At 41.4% G+C, this 16,070-nt stretch overlaps 5 protein-coding genes across 5 annotated transcripts in view; all 5 read left to right on the top strand.

Annotated features, from left to right (window-relative positions):
- Window positions 1–1,874, top strand: part of LOC310996067 (rho guanine nucleotide exchange factor TIAM1-like) — a 34,545-nt gene extending 32,671 nt beyond the window's left edge. Inside the window, exon 27 of the mRNA XM_083985355.1 lies at window positions 173–1,874. Coding sequence (XP_083841481.1) covers window positions 173–750 — 578 coding nt within the window. The 3' untranslated portion in view covers window positions 751–1,874. The remainder of the gene's footprint in view (window positions 1–172) is intronic.
- Window positions 1,875–5,329: 3,455 nt separating this feature from the next.
- LOC310995458 (claudin-4-like) lies at window positions 5,330–6,019 on the top strand (the record flags this gene model as incomplete). The annotated part of the gene is made up of 1 exon (XM_083984525.1): window positions 5,330–6,019. The coding sequence occupies one exon, from the start codon at window positions 5,330–5,332 to the stop codon at window positions 6,017–6,019; it is 690 nt and encodes a 229-aa protein (XP_083840651.1).
- Window positions 6,020–7,436: 1,417 nt separating this feature from the next.
- On the top strand, window positions 7,437–8,312 carry LOC310995457 (claudin-8-like; the record flags this gene model as incomplete). The annotated part of the gene is made up of 1 exon (XM_083984524.1): window positions 7,437–8,312. One exon carries the CDS (start codon window positions 7,437–7,439, stop codon window positions 8,310–8,312), a length of 876 nt encoding a protein of 291 aa, XP_083840650.1.
- Window positions 8,313–9,963: 1,651 nt separating this feature from the next.
- Window positions 9,964–10,743, top strand: LOC310996086 (claudin-4-like; the record flags this gene model as incomplete). Its single annotated transcript, XM_083985388.1, has 1 exon — window positions 9,964–10,743. The coding sequence occupies one exon, from the start codon at window positions 9,964–9,966 to the stop codon at window positions 10,741–10,743; it is 780 nt and encodes a 259-aa protein (XP_083841514.1).
- A 1,826-nt stretch (window positions 10,744–12,569) lies between these two features.
- Window positions 12,570–13,649, top strand: LOC310996297 (claudin-8-like; the record flags this gene model as incomplete). Its single annotated transcript, XM_083985673.1, has 1 exon — window positions 12,570–13,649. One exon carries the CDS (start codon window positions 12,570–12,572, stop codon window positions 13,647–13,649), a length of 1,080 nt encoding a protein of 359 aa, XP_083841799.1.
- Between the last annotated feature and the right edge of the window lie 2,421 nt (window positions 13,650–16,070).

Raw genomic sequence — 16,070 nt, 5'->3', positions numbered from 1 at the left:
TCACCTAAATTTGGCCACAGTTTCACGAACCGACGGACCAAAGATTAACTCACACTTCTTGTGTAATATATATTTATTCGCTCAGTCCTTTATTCCTCTAGTTATAAAAAATGAATAATGCTAATGTTATCTGTCCACATTAGTCATTTCTTTTATATTTTTCTTCTTGCAGCATCCGCCCCAACCAGGACTCTAGGCAGACGAAAGCTGGTGCGCAACCGCTTCACGATCGACACTGACATCGTCTTCGATGGCGAACTCGAGCAAGACCTGGCTTCCCCGCAGGATCCAGACTCAAATCAGCTCCAGCTACAGGACAAACCAGACCAGCAGCAGCAGCAGCAGCAGCAGCAGCAGCAGCAGCAGCAGCAGCAGCAGCAGTCTGAGTTGGCAGGTGACACAGACCGGTGGGTGGAAGAACAGTTCGACCTAGAAGAATACGAGGACCAGGAAGAGGTGAAGGAGACGGACATCCTGAGCGACGAAGATGACGAGCCCTGTCAGACACCAAGAGCACCATCTGCTCAGGCTGATCTAGAGGCCCCTGTCATGGCTTTGTCCTTGGACGGTGAGGAAACAGAAGAATGCAAAAGCCTTAAGTCCCTAACAGTCAGCGAGGGGAATGATGATGTAAAGCCGGTTGACACTGAGAAGCAGAGCGACGACAACGTGGACGATCAAAAGCAAACAGAGGACGAGATCTGGGTACGAAGGGAGCAGTCGGGTTCATCCCCAGACTGTGGCACATAAAAGCTGAAGAGGACAGGCAGACAGCAAATGTTTAATCAGCTTTACATGAGCTCCATAAAGATCAGTCATCAGTCTTCACCAACAATGCATGGGCATTGACGTATATCACACGGCTAGTAGAAGATAATATCCCTCCTTACCTTACGTTTGCTGACTGCTTTTTGTACAGGTAAGATCATCAGTGGAGCAATACAGGAATCCAGAGTGAGGGAGCTCTATCCCAAATCAAATGCTGTTACATAGAAGTCAAGTGTAAGCTCTAAGAGATGAACTTGATGGTACAATCATGGAATCGAATCAACTGCTTTGATTGGCATGGTTTGCACATTTGGGCAGCATTCTATAGTCCTGCCTGCTGTTGCCAAATTTGGGTATTGTAAGAACATTAATATTTGTTTTTGTCTGTGTGACTCAGAGATATTATCATAGTTAAGGGCTGTATATTATTTGTCCTTAAAGAAATAGAATAAATAATTGCAAAGGACAATATTGTCTTGCATCATTTACTGTACTTGTACATTTTCACATGAATATACACTGACATGTTTTGGGAGCAGATTTCCTGGCTGTGTATAATATATTATTTTGATCTCATGTTTTATGGACTTAAAGCTATCTTTTTAGCCTTGGAAATATTTCTTGTTACATTTAATAGTGGAATTATGTAAGAGCCCCCATGTCACAGAGGTATGGGGATTGTGATTTTGTTTTAACTTAACATAATCCTGTTTTACTTGAATTTGCATTTGCTGTTCCATGTCTTTTTATTTACTGTGAAACATTTTTGTTTTTTATTCTTTTTGCTCTTCAGTATTGCCATTCAAAGAACACCCAGCATTATTCCTTTCTTAACATTTCATGTGCACACTCTTGTACTGTAGAGAATTTGCACATCAGTTACTTTTGAGGTCTTGTGTGTTAAAAAGATTGTTCACTGGTTAATGGATTACAAAGCAATGTTTTTTTTATTTATTCATATGTAAATTAATTTGTGAGCATAACGACATTAGTAATCTTTTTTTTTTATTCTTCACAAAGAAAGTCCAAATTTGCTCAAGCAATCAAGGGGAAAGACAGTATGCCTACAGAGAAAGGAGTCATACTTGTAAACAACTCATTGTGCTACTAAGACTGCATTTTTATTACTGTGTGTATATAGAAAAATGTATTGATATCATAATAAATACAGTTGTTTCCTACTTATAACTCAAACCACTTCTTTGTAGTGATTCATTGGTTTGTGTAGTTCTACTTGGCTACCTCACTCACATCACAGCTCGTCAGATCTCATCCCTGCAAAACAATTCTGTGATGTGAGAAAAACACATAAATGCCCGTGTGTGTTCTGACATGCCTGCGAACGACAGAATGGAGCGGCTAATCAATGCTCTTCTGCCTCAAAGCAACACTGAAAGATGAGAAGCACATGGAGAAAGAATGCAATTGCCGAACAGAAGCAGGGAAACTAAAATCCTTCACAAGACATTAGGAGCCACTTTTTGTGTTTGCAAGCCACAGCTGATTGGGTGTCTGAGTGATGATGAAGGAGCTCAAACCTCTATTATCCCTGAAAAGGAATGTGTGCAGTATATTGGAGGGGAAAATTGTGCTCAAGCATACAATAAACAGCTGGGAAATATGATCAAATGTGAAACTATCAGACCACATATTGTATATGATGAAGAAATACCTGACATGTTATATCTCCGCTAATCAGTCCATAGTTCAGCAAATGGTACCGCAGGCATGCATAACCAAAATACACACCATAGGATAAAAAGCGTATACTGTATAAAGTATAATATAGGATAGTACCCAAAGGGAGGGGTGCTCTTGTGCTTCAGCCAAACCAGTAAATCTGTGCTCTCAGCCCAGGACAGATTATTGAGGCGTGGGAATCAAGTGGGTCACTTTGCAGGGACTGAACCCAAATGAAAAGAGACTGGAGCACTCGATAAAATTAAGAAATATTTAATAGAGGTGCACAACAACTAACGTTTCGACACCAGTGTGCGTTTTCATCAGAGTGGTAGGATAGTACCTTTGTTCTCTGACTCAATGTCTTTGTGCAACTGTACACTCATCTGAAATTCTGGGGCATCAGTCTCTAACACTGCAGAGTAACTGTGTAAAATTCAGGATGCCCATCACAGATCAGTGCATTTAGCAGAGATGATGAACAGTAGTCTTCAATTTCTAGCATCCTGTTAGGGCAAAGGCCGGTTTCATCAGTATTTCCAAGCTGACAGGAGGTAGACTGGCTGTGTGCCAGAGACACTATAATCTAAACTTCTCACAGCCCTATCTCCTCTTTGAGGAGTCTCTGAGCTCTGTAGATACGTATCCACCCAGGCCCAGCAGCCCTCCCCTCACTCTTGTCAATCACCACCCCCACTACAAAGCATCTAGTGCTCCTTCAGACTGTTGGTGCATCCTGTTGTTCAGATGACATATTTTCTACAATTCCCATTTTTATCGTTTTTATCATTTTAATCATTCATTAAAATTCCAAAATTTGTGGTCAATCGTTTGATGATATTTTAAGTGACTGATTTTAATATTCAGTCGCACCTTCAAGATAAGGGAGAGAGAGCACATCGGACTAGATCTTCAGGGGAGATTGTGCTTAATAACAGAGGGCTGGAATAGGCTGTTCTGCTAATGCTCTTCCTTTGAAGGAGCAGGCTCATCTCACCCTAGATAAAATGGTACAAACTTGATTCATGGGCCTCTGTATTTGACTGAACAGATCACTTCAAAACTTTGGACTTTTAAAGTCCAAAAGATTTAATGCTGAAAAAGAAGAAGCAGACATGAGACAGAAAACAAAAACTGCATACCATTGCATGCAAAATTTGTAGAGGAATGTGCAGTCATATCTACAGACAGCAGGTGGCAGCAGTCAGTGGCAGATAGACATGGCTGCCTGTGCCCTTGCACCAACTAACACCTTTCTGTGAATTCAGTTACTTTGGTTTATTCCTAGTTATCAAATCCATCCTAATCTAAGTCCATCCCTATTAATCTTTACATAAAATGCTTCAAAGTACAGATATGATACATTTGGGTTCGCAGCTCTGTGTTTCTTTCAGTGAGCTGTTTCTGTTTACATTTTCGGCCACTAAGGGATGTGACGATAGTATCACTCAACAAACCCGTTCAACTGGCTCTTCAGTTTCTGTTCCTGTTTTTTTTTTACCTCTCCTGCTACTGCTACTGCTGCTCCCTCCCTTTCAACCCCTCCGCTATCTCTCTCTCTCTCTCTCTCTCTCTCTCTCTCTCTCTCTCCCTCCCCTCTTCTGTCTCTCCTTCTTCATATAAGATTGACCAACAATCATACACAGCTGATGTTCTTTCTGAGAATAGGAGTGGCTCTTCTTTTAAAAATCCACTGTTGTTTTTGAAACATTTCCGCCTTATGTGGAATAAGGTCATGTACCTATTCACATAATCAAGAAATTATTAGAAACAAAACTCTTTTTAGTTTTAAGTTATTGCAAGTTAGACCTTATGAGTCTTAACGAGCAGGTCAGTTTAGAGGAAACTCTTTATGTAAACCAGTTGACTGATGATTGATTTTTACTCATGACTTTTTAATGAGTACCGCCAAGCTGGAATTTGTTTTTACTTAAATTAGGAACACTATTGATTCTTCATCTTTAATGAAGAGCGTTAATGAGCCTCACACCTAAGCCATATAGATGTTCACATCTATTAAACTTCCTAGAAAAACATTACTTTTGTGTGTGTATGGGCTTGCATAGAAAACAATGGCTTTGTGTGTTGACTGTGTGTGCATGTTGGTTTTTTGGGGGGTCATCAATATATATTAAGTATTTCAGTGCTGCTTTTTATAATATGTTGTCCTCATTTTTTAGGGAGTCTGACATATTTTGCTCATCATGGAAGCTTAAAGCAGAAGTAAGCGGAATGTTTGTGTTAATATAAGTTAGTAATAATAGTTATATCTTCCGACAGCAATCACTTACATAGAGTGTTTGGTCCGAAACACGGGTCTGTCAGTCACTCTGCTCTGCTATAAGCCGAGGAGAAAACTTCTTGTATACTTCCTTGTATCCTACAACCTTTATCCAATGAGGAGAGAGAACGGCATGAAGGCCTGTGTGTGCAGCCAAGGGATGCGCGTGAATGTGGTGACGTAGGGACGAGGACCAATAGATCCATGACGAGGATGGGGACTGCTAACTCCATCGGCTGACAAGAAGTTAGCCAAAACGACCGGATCGCTTACTTCTGCTTTAAGTACTAATCCCTGATCAGGTTTTGGTAAATTTTTAAGTGAACACACCTTGCACGACTTTTGAATTGCTTAATCACTCTTCATTGGTGTTGGTCATGCACGACGAGCAATCAAAACAACTGTCATGCATTTGTTTTCTTTCAATGCGTTTCTGTACCGGATACACTGGCAGAAAACAAGGTCAAGTCAGCACAAACCAGTATGATTAGATTGCAGCAAGGTGATATGATCATAGAGGTACATATCTCTGCAGTGCTCATCAGTTGGTCACATCGTGAGACAGCAGACGAGAGACGAGACCGCAGTTTCCACCGAGCCATGAAAGGAAAGCTGGAGGTCATCGCCCTCGTCCTGGGCTTCATCGGCCTGTTTGGGGCAGTAACTACCACTGCGTTGCCCACATGGAGGGTCTCAGCCTTCATTGGTGCCAATCTCGTTGTCATGGAGGATCTCTGGGAGGGCCTGTGGATGAACTGCTGGATGCAAGCAAACATCAAGATGCAGTGCAAGGTGTACGACTCTTTGCTAATTCTCGCACCAGAGCTGCAGGCAGCCAGGGGGCTAATGGTTGTCTCCATAATTCTGGTCTTCATCTCCTTGCTGATCACAGGATCTGGGATTCAGCAGAGCAATTGCTGTGGTGACAACACAAGGAGCAAGAACATCACCCTGGCCTTGGGGGGAGTTTTCTTTCTGCTGTCCTGTTTGGTCACACTCATCCCCGTCTGCTGGGTTGGCTTTACTGTCATCAATAGATTCTACGACCCACTGATAACTGATGGTCAGAAACGGGAGCTGGGGAGCGCCCTCTTCATCGGCTGGGCCACTTGTGGTGTTTTGCTGGTCACCGGAATCCTCGTTCTAGTCAGCTACAGCCATCGTGCATCAAAGGATGAGGAGCCCTACGCTGACGCACATCTGCTGGCACTGAGGGATTCACAGAAAGATGGCAGCATCCATCTGCAGCGGACACCATCCAGCTCTCACAAGCATCACCAATATGTGTAATAACATGCTGTCTAAAATGTGTTTTTACATGTCTCTAATGTTGAAAGGACACTTTGTGTACTCATTGAACTATAAATAGCTCTTATTTACATTACATTATTTGTTTTCTCCCAAAATCCTTAACAGTTGGAGCAAGATATTGAATTATGAGGTTTATTTGTTTATTGTAAAATTCTTTACACATAGACATGCTTATATGTTGTTGGTGAAATCAGTGATTCTAATTTTCTTTACAATTCAGTACTGCTATGTCATTTTTATTGCGCTTTCACATTATTGCTTTTTCAGTTCTGAACTTTCACTTGTAACTGCCCTTTTGCCATTGATCATTTTGATTTGATAATTTTTAACCAGCAAGTAGACAACCGAGTCAACATGTCAATAAATGTACGGACGGGTGATTGCTGTAATTTCGCTGTACTTCTGTATAGTGACAATAAAGGCTGATTCTGATTCTAAATTTGCTTGTGCAATTATGTGTGTGTGTTTTAACCGACCACGGCAGACACTCTAGATACCTGTCAGCGATACCATTCAATTATTTTTCTTGCTGTAGTAAAAAGGATCATCTTCTACAGGCTGATTACTTTTACATTCAAGAGGAAGGGCAGATGTGAATGTGGCAACTCTGTTGGCAGACGGTCAATACTGTGTCACAATGAAACCAATCCACCTCAAGTTTCTGTGCTCAACACCTTTCTATCAGCTCAGTTTACATCAAGAGGCGGAGACAGTTTGATATCTGTGATCATTTGATCAGGTTTCAGTCTGAGAGAGATTGAGATTCTTTACCAACACACAATTTGTGTCAAAGGGCTTTCGACAGCAGGCAGGACAACATCCTCTGCCCTCAGACCCTTGGTGTAGCCACTTCTTTACATGAAAGGATAATACACTAAAATGTTCTTGTTAGTGTATCAAAATAAAATTGTTTTCATTTTAAAATTAAAAACGATAGATTTAATTTATTGATTTTGACCTCAAACGTCCAACCAATAACAACAAAGAAATGTTGTGTTTTATCTATTTATAGCATAGATTTAAGCTATCCTCTTTGTTGTCTAAATCATATTCCTTAACTTACAAACAACAACATTGTGCTGTATAGTATTGAAAATATATTGAAAGTTCAAAGACAGGAAACATACTATGATCAAACATGACTACATAGAGTGATTTAATCAGTTTTTGATTGACTGGTTGATCACAAGACTAAGTGGTTGGTTGTGACGGTTATATTTTCATTCAAACAAGCACCACTCTTCGGTGTGTCGTCATCCATCTGATGGGTATAAAGCAGCTCAACCAGTAAGGTTGCATTGCATCGTTAGCATTTTTCGTGGGTGTATAAGTTCCCTGACTTGCTCTTCTCCTCAGATTTGTTTCTCGAGCTGCAAGAGTGCAGCCAAAAGCCACAATGGCCACTTACACTGCCTACAGTGGCTACAGCAAGCCGCCTCAGTCTTATGCAGGCTCTTACTATGGTGACAAGAAGCCCGAGGCCTATACAGAATACCAAGACTCTGTATATGAGGAAAAACAGAAAATTGAGAAGAGAAAACGCCAGAATGCCATTTGCTGTGAGGTAGTGGCTCTCATCATTGGTTTCATTGGACTAATCGGAGTGGCAGCCGTGACGGGCCTGCCGATGTGGAAGGTAACAGCCTTCATCGAGGAGAACATCATTGTCATGGAGACCCGCTGGGAGGGATTATGGATGAACTGCTACAGACAAGCCAACATCAGGATGCAGTGTAAGGTGTATGATTCTCTGCTGTTTCTGCCACCGGACCTCCAGGCCGCCAGAGGTCTGATGTGTGCCTCCGTGGCCGTGACCGTCTTCGCCCTCATCGTTTCAGCAGTGGGGATGAAGTGTACCAAAGTGGTGGACCATCGGGCTCGCACCAAGCATATTGTCCTTGTGGCGGGAGGCTGCCTCTTCCTCCTGGCCTGTATCACCACCCTTATCCCGGTGTCGTGGACTGGCCATGTCATCATCAGGGATTTCTACAACCCTCTGCTGATCGATGCCCAGCGCAGGGAGCTTGGGGAGGCTCTCTATATCGGCTGGGTGACCGCAGCGTTGCTATTCAGTGCTGGAGTCATCCTGCTGTGTCGTCACGCTCCCCGTACCCAGGATCCAGAGGAGAGGATTGTGTACAATCCAGGAAATATCTACCAGCCTGCATACACCTACCAGCCATACTCGTACCAGCCAGCATACACCTACCAGCCTGCCTATTCAGTACCACCACCACCAGGATCTGTAGCATATACACCAAGTCAGTACTAGTGAGGTGAAATCAAAAACAAAGCCAATTTTGGACTTGCTTTTTTTTCTCGCCATGATTTGGTGCATTTGATAATCACCTGACAAATATGACCTGAGACTGTCCCTGAAAATGGCCAAATCTTTCACAACTTTCTCAAAGAGGGCCAACTTTATTGCAGAGATTGAAATTTGTTGTGGAAGAACATTTGTTTTGATCATGATGAACAGTGTCAAATTACTTCTTATGCTTTGTTTGTTTCCATATGCTTAATTTGGAGAAAATTGTAACACCAGTCAGTCAGCCATACGATTTCTCTGTGGTATTACCACAGCTATCTACCACTGTCTTTACAGCCTCCACTGACAAGCTCTTTGAGATCAAATTATGCACTAGGCCTTATCAGATATACCTCTAAATGATTTATGTGAACTATTTTGTGTAAATGTAAATACTTTTTCAAAATGCTGGCCTAAGGTCAATTGTGGTTTCAAATAAAGGGATAATGTTGTGTAAAAAGGACAATTTTCTTTTTTCTTTTTCCTGGTCCCTATATAAGAGTGGCGAAACCGATCAAGTATTGGTAAACTATAGCCTACATGGCCATGTTTCACTTCCTGTCAGTTGTTATGTTGTCTCCATTGTTTTCAGCAGAAATGTACCTGAACTGGTTAAACCTGACTACTGAAACAGGTACATCCAACACAACACAACCCTGCAGGGAGATTTCCTTTTAACCAAGTCAGAGCTGTAACAGCCAGATAGACACAGACAAGAAATCTGATACTAAAAGTGACTAATCCACACTCAAATATAACGCATGTCACACACAAACAGCAAAGAATCATGTGTAAGAATTCCTAAATGTTCTCTTTGTTAACTTTGTTTCTATTGTCCTATTTCAGTGGCAATTCTTAAGTTAATGTTTCCCCATTGGTCAATGCTTTTCAGTTCAAAGATAGTGCTTGGTTGGTTTGGTTAAACTCCAGAGGGATCACTGTCTATATTTTAACCAAGTCAGAGCTGTAACAGCCAGATAGACACAGACAAGAAATCTGATACTAAAAGTGACTAATCCACACTCAAATATAACGCATGTCACACACAAACAGCAAAGAATCATGTGTAAGAATTCCTAAATGTTCTTTTTGTTAACTTTGTTTCTATTGTCCTATTTCAGTGGCAATTCTTAAGTTAATGTTTACCCATTGGTCAATGCTTTTCAGTTCAAAGATAGTGCTTGGTTGGTTTGGTTAAACTCCAGAGGGATCACTGTCTATATTTGTAGTTTATATATTCAAGTCTAGATAGCTCCCTTTTAATAAAACACCCAAGTTTTTTCTTTTTTACTTTTTCCAGTTTCCTTGTGAAGTGAGATCTGAGAATGTAAACTGAGTTGTGTGAATAAACAAAGTGGCAGCACAGCACCTCTTGGGGGAGGTGTACAAAGAAAAAAAATGTCCTGGGGGATTCTGTTTCATGGCAACAGGTTCCTATTCACACACCTTTCATTCTGGTGTCATGTCAACAGGGAGGGGACTGTACAGGTGAGCACCAACCTGCCCCTCCTCCTCCACTGGGATGCAAAGCCACTCCATACTGCATCCAGCTCCATTCACACTGGTTATGCGCATTTATGTATGTATGAGCTTGGAGGAATAAGAAAAGAACAGGATGGCCAATTCAGCACTGGAGATAGTGGGTCTTCTATTGACCCTGATCGGACTGATTGGGGCAGCTGCAAGCACTGGGATGCCCATGTGGCGAGTCACAGCTTTCATTGGGGAGAACATTATTGTGTTTGAGACTCGCTACGAGGGTCTGTGGATGAATTGCTTCCGGCAGGCTGACATCAGGATGCAGTGCAAGGTGTACGACTCTCTCTTGGCCCTACCACCCGACCTACAGGCTGCTCGGGGGCTCATGTGCTGTTCTCTGGCGTTGGGTGGCCTTGGTCTGCTGATCGGTTTGGTTGGGATGCAGTGCACGTCATGTATTGAAAACAACGACCGGGCAAAGCGACTGGTCCTCATCATCGCAGGAAGCATGATCATTATGGCTTGTATCTGCACCATTATCCCTGTGTCATGGACGGGTCATGTCATCATCAGGGACTTCTACAACCCCTTGCTGATTGACGCCCAGCGCAGGGAGCTCGGAGAGGCTCTGTACATCGGCTGGGTGGCCTCCGCTTTCTTGTTTGTTGGTGGATGCATGTTTATCTGCTGCAATTTGCAGTCCGAAGACAAAGGTTCAGAGAGGTACATGTACTCTAAGGCCTCAGACTACATGGCCTATCCTCCGCAACCTCTACAGCCTCTGCAGCCTCTTCAGCCTCAGCAGCTGGTGCTACTTCCCCAACCACAACCCCGACCACAGCCCATGCTGTCAAGACACCCCTCGTCTATCTACAGCTACCACCCCTCTGTACGCAGTGGGGTGGCTTATCTCTGAGCACTTCAATTGACTGAGGTAATGGTGATTGGTAATGGTCAGTGTATGCAAGGAAAATTCTTTTCAATATGTGTCTGCTTGGCTGGCACTGCAATCTATGACACATTTCAATGAAAACATTGACTGTGAATGATAATGGAGCCGATTCATGGATGTCCATTTTAAACAAACTCTTTATAAATCATTTGTGGTGTATATAATGTCTTCTCAAAGAGCATTTTAACATTTCCCATCTTCAACCTTTCCTGTGTAACCTGCATTTCAATTATAGGAGTTGTTTTACCAAATGTTATACTAAAAATCTTGTTTTTGTATATTTAGTGAACTATTTTCTACATGTATGCTGTACATAGCAATTTATGCAACGTTTAACTATCGACTGACAAGGCGCAAGTGTGTTTGTGTACATTAGACTGCTAAAATGCTATTTGTTGTCTGTGGATAATTTGTGTAGTTACTAAGACAGTTAATACCTGTTAAATACATTTCAAAATCAATTTATTTTAACCTTCAACATTAACTGTGCTTTAGAGTTCAGATTTACACCACTCTCAGTCCTCATATTTTCAATTTTTAACCAGTTTTAGCTTGTTTTGGCCAGTATTAGACACATGATACACAAAGGAAAACAATGGTAGGAAAATTACAGATACCACTCTTCAGAAGAGGAAATAGGAGACACAGGTGACAGATTGTGTGAAAATTACATTGACATTGGTATTTGAATCTAAAACATTGTGTATGTGTGTATAGGTTAAACAGAAAACAGCTGTCTGGTTATGACCTCATGGGGCACTTGATGGTTCTTAGTAAACATGAGATGTACGTAGTTTTAAGACAGCTTGTTAAAGGCGTGGACACTGAGACAACTTAGCCAGAGAGCTTGGTGTTGACAAAGAAACCGGATAGAGACAGCTGACTTCATCATCACGTGATCAGAATTTGCAAGTCACTTTGAATTGAGACACAGATAGTGTTGGGCCAGATCTTGTGCAGTTCACTTCCTGGTTGACTTCAGCTTCATGTTTAAACAATGAGAAAAGATTTCCATCTGTGTTCAGTTGAGAATGTTAGTTATTTGACAACCAGGTCACCTCATTTCAGTTTCAGTGAGTTCAAAAGCAAACTGCAGTTCAAATTATAATTGTAAAATGACAATGTCGTCTTTATTGTTGCTTGACTTTAACTAAAATAAAGGACCTATTTCTTTTGTTATGCCTGTTCAGCAGCACTACATGTTATACAGTTATAGAATATATATGAAATGTTGACTTGTGATATATGTCTTGTCTTCCTCAATCAATAGATGACTGTATTTTGACAGTGTGATGAGCTCAGTCTCTGTTCCATTAACTCAAAGGTCATCTCTGCTCCCCTGTGGACAACAGAAGTACTGAAGGAGCTACTGTGCAGGCCTACTGTATATTTGATGGCTTCTGATTTTTAAAAAAAAATCACATGTAATATGGAAATAAAAACTCGGCAAGTCATACAATTATTTCTGATGTTGTGAGTTGTTTCTGGTGTTGTCTTCTAAGTGTTTATTGCTGGAAAAGCTGATAGTACAGATAGCAGACAAGTACCAGAGGAACCATAAACACAAAATAAGCAGAGATCCTCTTTACCCCCATTGCTCTGGGCCAACCAGATGACCACAAGATATATTTCCCATAACAAACGCCTCTCATAACAAACAAGGTGCATCAGATGAGAGGAGACTCTCTGCCTTGAGCACGTCTCTGATTCGGATTCTGAAATATTTTACTGATACGAGTGAATTTCTAATTTTGGATTTTGGACAAAGCTGAATTCTCACATACTGCACAATGCCTCAGGATGTTTCAGAGTTGGCCGCGATGTGTGTCGGCCTGATCGGACTGATCGGGGCAGCTGCTACAACAGGGATGCCCATGTGGAAGGTGACAGCTTTCATTGAAGAGAACATAATTGTGATGGAAACTCGCTGGGAGGGCCTGTGGATGAACTGCTACCGACAAGCCAACATCAGGATGCAGTGTAAGGTGTACGACTCACTACTGTTCCTGCCCCCGGACTTACAGGCAGCCAGGGGTCTGATGTGCTGCTCTCTGGCCCTGTCAGGACTGGGGCTCCTCGTGGGTATGGCAGGAATGCGGTGTATTTCCTGTTTTCAGGGTAATGATCGGGCTAAGACCATTATCCTGATGGTTGCAGGTGTTATGCAGTTCATGGCATGCATTTGTGTCTTCATCCCTGTCTCGTGGACAGGGCATGTCATCATTAGAGATTTTTACAATCCTTTGCTGATTGATGCCCAGAGGAGGGAGCTGGGAGAAGCTCTTTACATAGGATGGGTGACTGGTGCCTTCCTTTTTGCCTCGGCCATGTTGTTTGTCTGCCGCCGTCTGCCCTCAGACAAAGGTTCGTTCGATGTGTACCACCCAGCCAACCTGCTCGGTTACAAGCCAACCCCCAACAAGCCAGCTCTGATGAGATATCACCCCATCTCAAGTGTTCCAAGCCTCAGATCAACCGGATACCAGCCGTCTCTACCGAATAATGTGTCTGCAGGACCACAGCTTGCGATGCCACTGGAAAATGTCCCTCAGCTTATGACAAATAATGGAGCACTGATCAACCCTCCTGTTGTCTACAACCCAAGTCTGCCTCAAAATGCATCATTATATCAAGGTAGCTTAGCTCACCATTCCTCTATGCAGAGTTCGAACCATGCTGGGAGCATCTATACTCCAGGGAACTCTTTGTACATTAGCCAAAACACCACGCCATACACGCTGACTTACAGCGGCAATCCCACTGCATCCTACCAGTCCAGTTTTTATCCGGTACCACACACTCCTGTTTTCATATCCTATAAAGAATCAAAAATTCAACCAGAGTCTCACAGTGGTGGTATATACATATGAGTAAGATTTTTTGGCTGATTATGCTTCACAGACTGATCATAATTTGAGGTGACATTTTGTTGTTTTCATTAAGTCATCACGTGGGTTTATTTTCCCAAAATAGATAAGTGGGAATTTGTCTGTTTGGAACAGCATTGCCTAATGTTTTGCATCTTTGTAACCATCTGTTCATTATATTTTTTAATTTGTTGTGGTTATCATTGTACGTGTTTCAGTGTGTGTGTGTGTGTTTATGTATTTTACTACCAATATGTCTTTTCTGCCACTGAAATTGTAGCCATAGAAGTAAAAACAGACTGCTCAGCTGTGCTACATTATATAATCAAATATTTTATCAATGGTTGTTTGTTATTGTTTGTATTAGCAATGGTCATTAAAAGGGACATTTTGATTTGCAGATGCCTAGTAATGGGCAAAATGCAGTTTGTAGGAAGTAATAGTTCACCAAGAGACTTTGGCTTTGCTTGGAATGATCATGTTTCCCTGGTGGGCAGTTCTGTAGAGATATGTAGTTTCTGTGACTGAGAGGCTGTATTACCTCTTTCATAATGGCCGTGGTAGCTTCGAGTAGACTTGCTATGCTGGTACCGATGTTGAATGAGTGTACTGAGGTTTGAATATATAAATCAGTTTTACAACAGCAAATATGTGTTGTGATTATTACTGGAAAAATAACAAATAATACAAAAAACAATGCTGGCAGTAGCCTACAAATCTCCTGATAGTGCTCACCATGGTGGCCTGAGCTGATCCCAGTCACTGACATTATTCACCACTAGATGACACCAGAGAACACGCTGAGTGTCCTGAACCCCAAACAGATGGTGCAATCCCCCCTACTCACACTGCAGGTGTCAGAAGAATAATGCCTTCCTTCCACTGCATTTCATGAGCTGAAGCTTTAATTGGATAACTTCCTATTAATACAATACATTATTAACATGGGGATCTGGTATGTTACAAACCATAAAGGCAACTAATTAACATCGTGGACAACATTATCCATTCAACGTTAGGAGTTGTTATTTTTTGATAAAATCATGGTTTCACTAAAACTGGATTTGTGATGTTCAAACAAGGAGGCCATATTCTGAGGGCTTCCTTTGCTAAATAGACTTATTTCAGTGTGTTTCTTCATGCATTTTTCACTTTCAGTAGACCTGAAATTATACAGTGAAAATACATGTGAAAAATATTTCCCCAAATATATCACATTTCTGTTAATGTGTGAGTAGAAAAAACATTCTCAACTATAAAGGTCTAATTTGGCTAATTTCTGAGGAATTAAATAATGGTGAGATTATACTAATCCCATAACATGCATCAAGCAGCCCTGATGCTTCTGCCTCAGTTAGAGAGAATTGGTTTGAAGCATCATCAACTGCTTCAGTTACTGATCAGTGCAACAAAACTTTTTTTTTTTTTTTTTTTTACTTCCACCCCAAACCTCTCTGCTTCAAGGAAATAAGCAAAGTGGGTTAAGGTAACGTGAACACATCTTACTTTACTATGAGACTGTGTCAAATAAACTGTTTGAGGTAGTTAATCTTCAAGAGAGCGTCAACGACCAGTTCGAAGATTAGATTTGCATTTCCATCAGGACCGGAGCAAAGATTTAATCATTCCTCGGTGTACCAAAGCAAAGACGTTGTCGAGGTCGAATGTTGCCAGATTTGAAGTTAATCTTCAGGACGTATCCATGTTTGCGGATCAGCGGCTTGGCTGTGCCCTCAATTGAGCGCCTGCACGGGAGGGATGCTCAGTCATGTCAAGTCAGCTACTGAAAGACAGAGTGAGACCAGAAAGGGGAGGTTTTCTTTTTCAAAATAAAAGCATTCAAATGATGGGTAAAGGTGCCAAAGAAAGGGGAGAGAGATAATTGTATTGACTTAAGGTTCTGTGATTGGGGAATTGACATTTTAAGCAACATTCTTAGTTAAAGATAGGAAATTATTGTATGCATGAGTAAGAAATTATTATATAATACAAGACAAAATTATCTAAAAGACCTACATATCAAAAATAAATATCCCAGCATGGAGAAAATGTAAATTATCGGTCACATTTTACAAATATAAATGAATAAGATATACACAATATTCAAGGGAATTTTTTCTATAAATATGTTCAGCCACAAAAATGACTGCTATGTCTTCCAATTCAGCTTTTATTTTGAAAGCTGTAAACAGGATTGCTGTTCCCCAATCTTGCGCGCTTGACAGAAGAGACACAGAGCACAGTCCTCCTCCTCAGTTGCAGCCTACAATTCAAGTGTGCACCGGGAAAAATGATAAAAGGGATGTCTGAACAGTGAATATGGGGAGCAAAACCTTACTGGCACATGGAGGATTTTAGAATGGGAAAACTGGAGTTCTTTTGAGCAGTGACAACTGCAAGTGGAGTGTGTGTTTTTTGTTTGTT

This window comes from Trachurus trachurus, assembly GCF_905171665.1.
Source record: "Trachurus trachurus genome assembly, chromosome: 13".
NCBI lineage: Eukaryota > Metazoa > Chordata > Actinopteri > Carangiformes > Carangidae > Trachurus > Trachurus trachurus.
The sequence above is the reverse complement of the archived record's forward strand: the minus strand, read 5'-3'. Positions and strand labels throughout refer to the sequence as shown.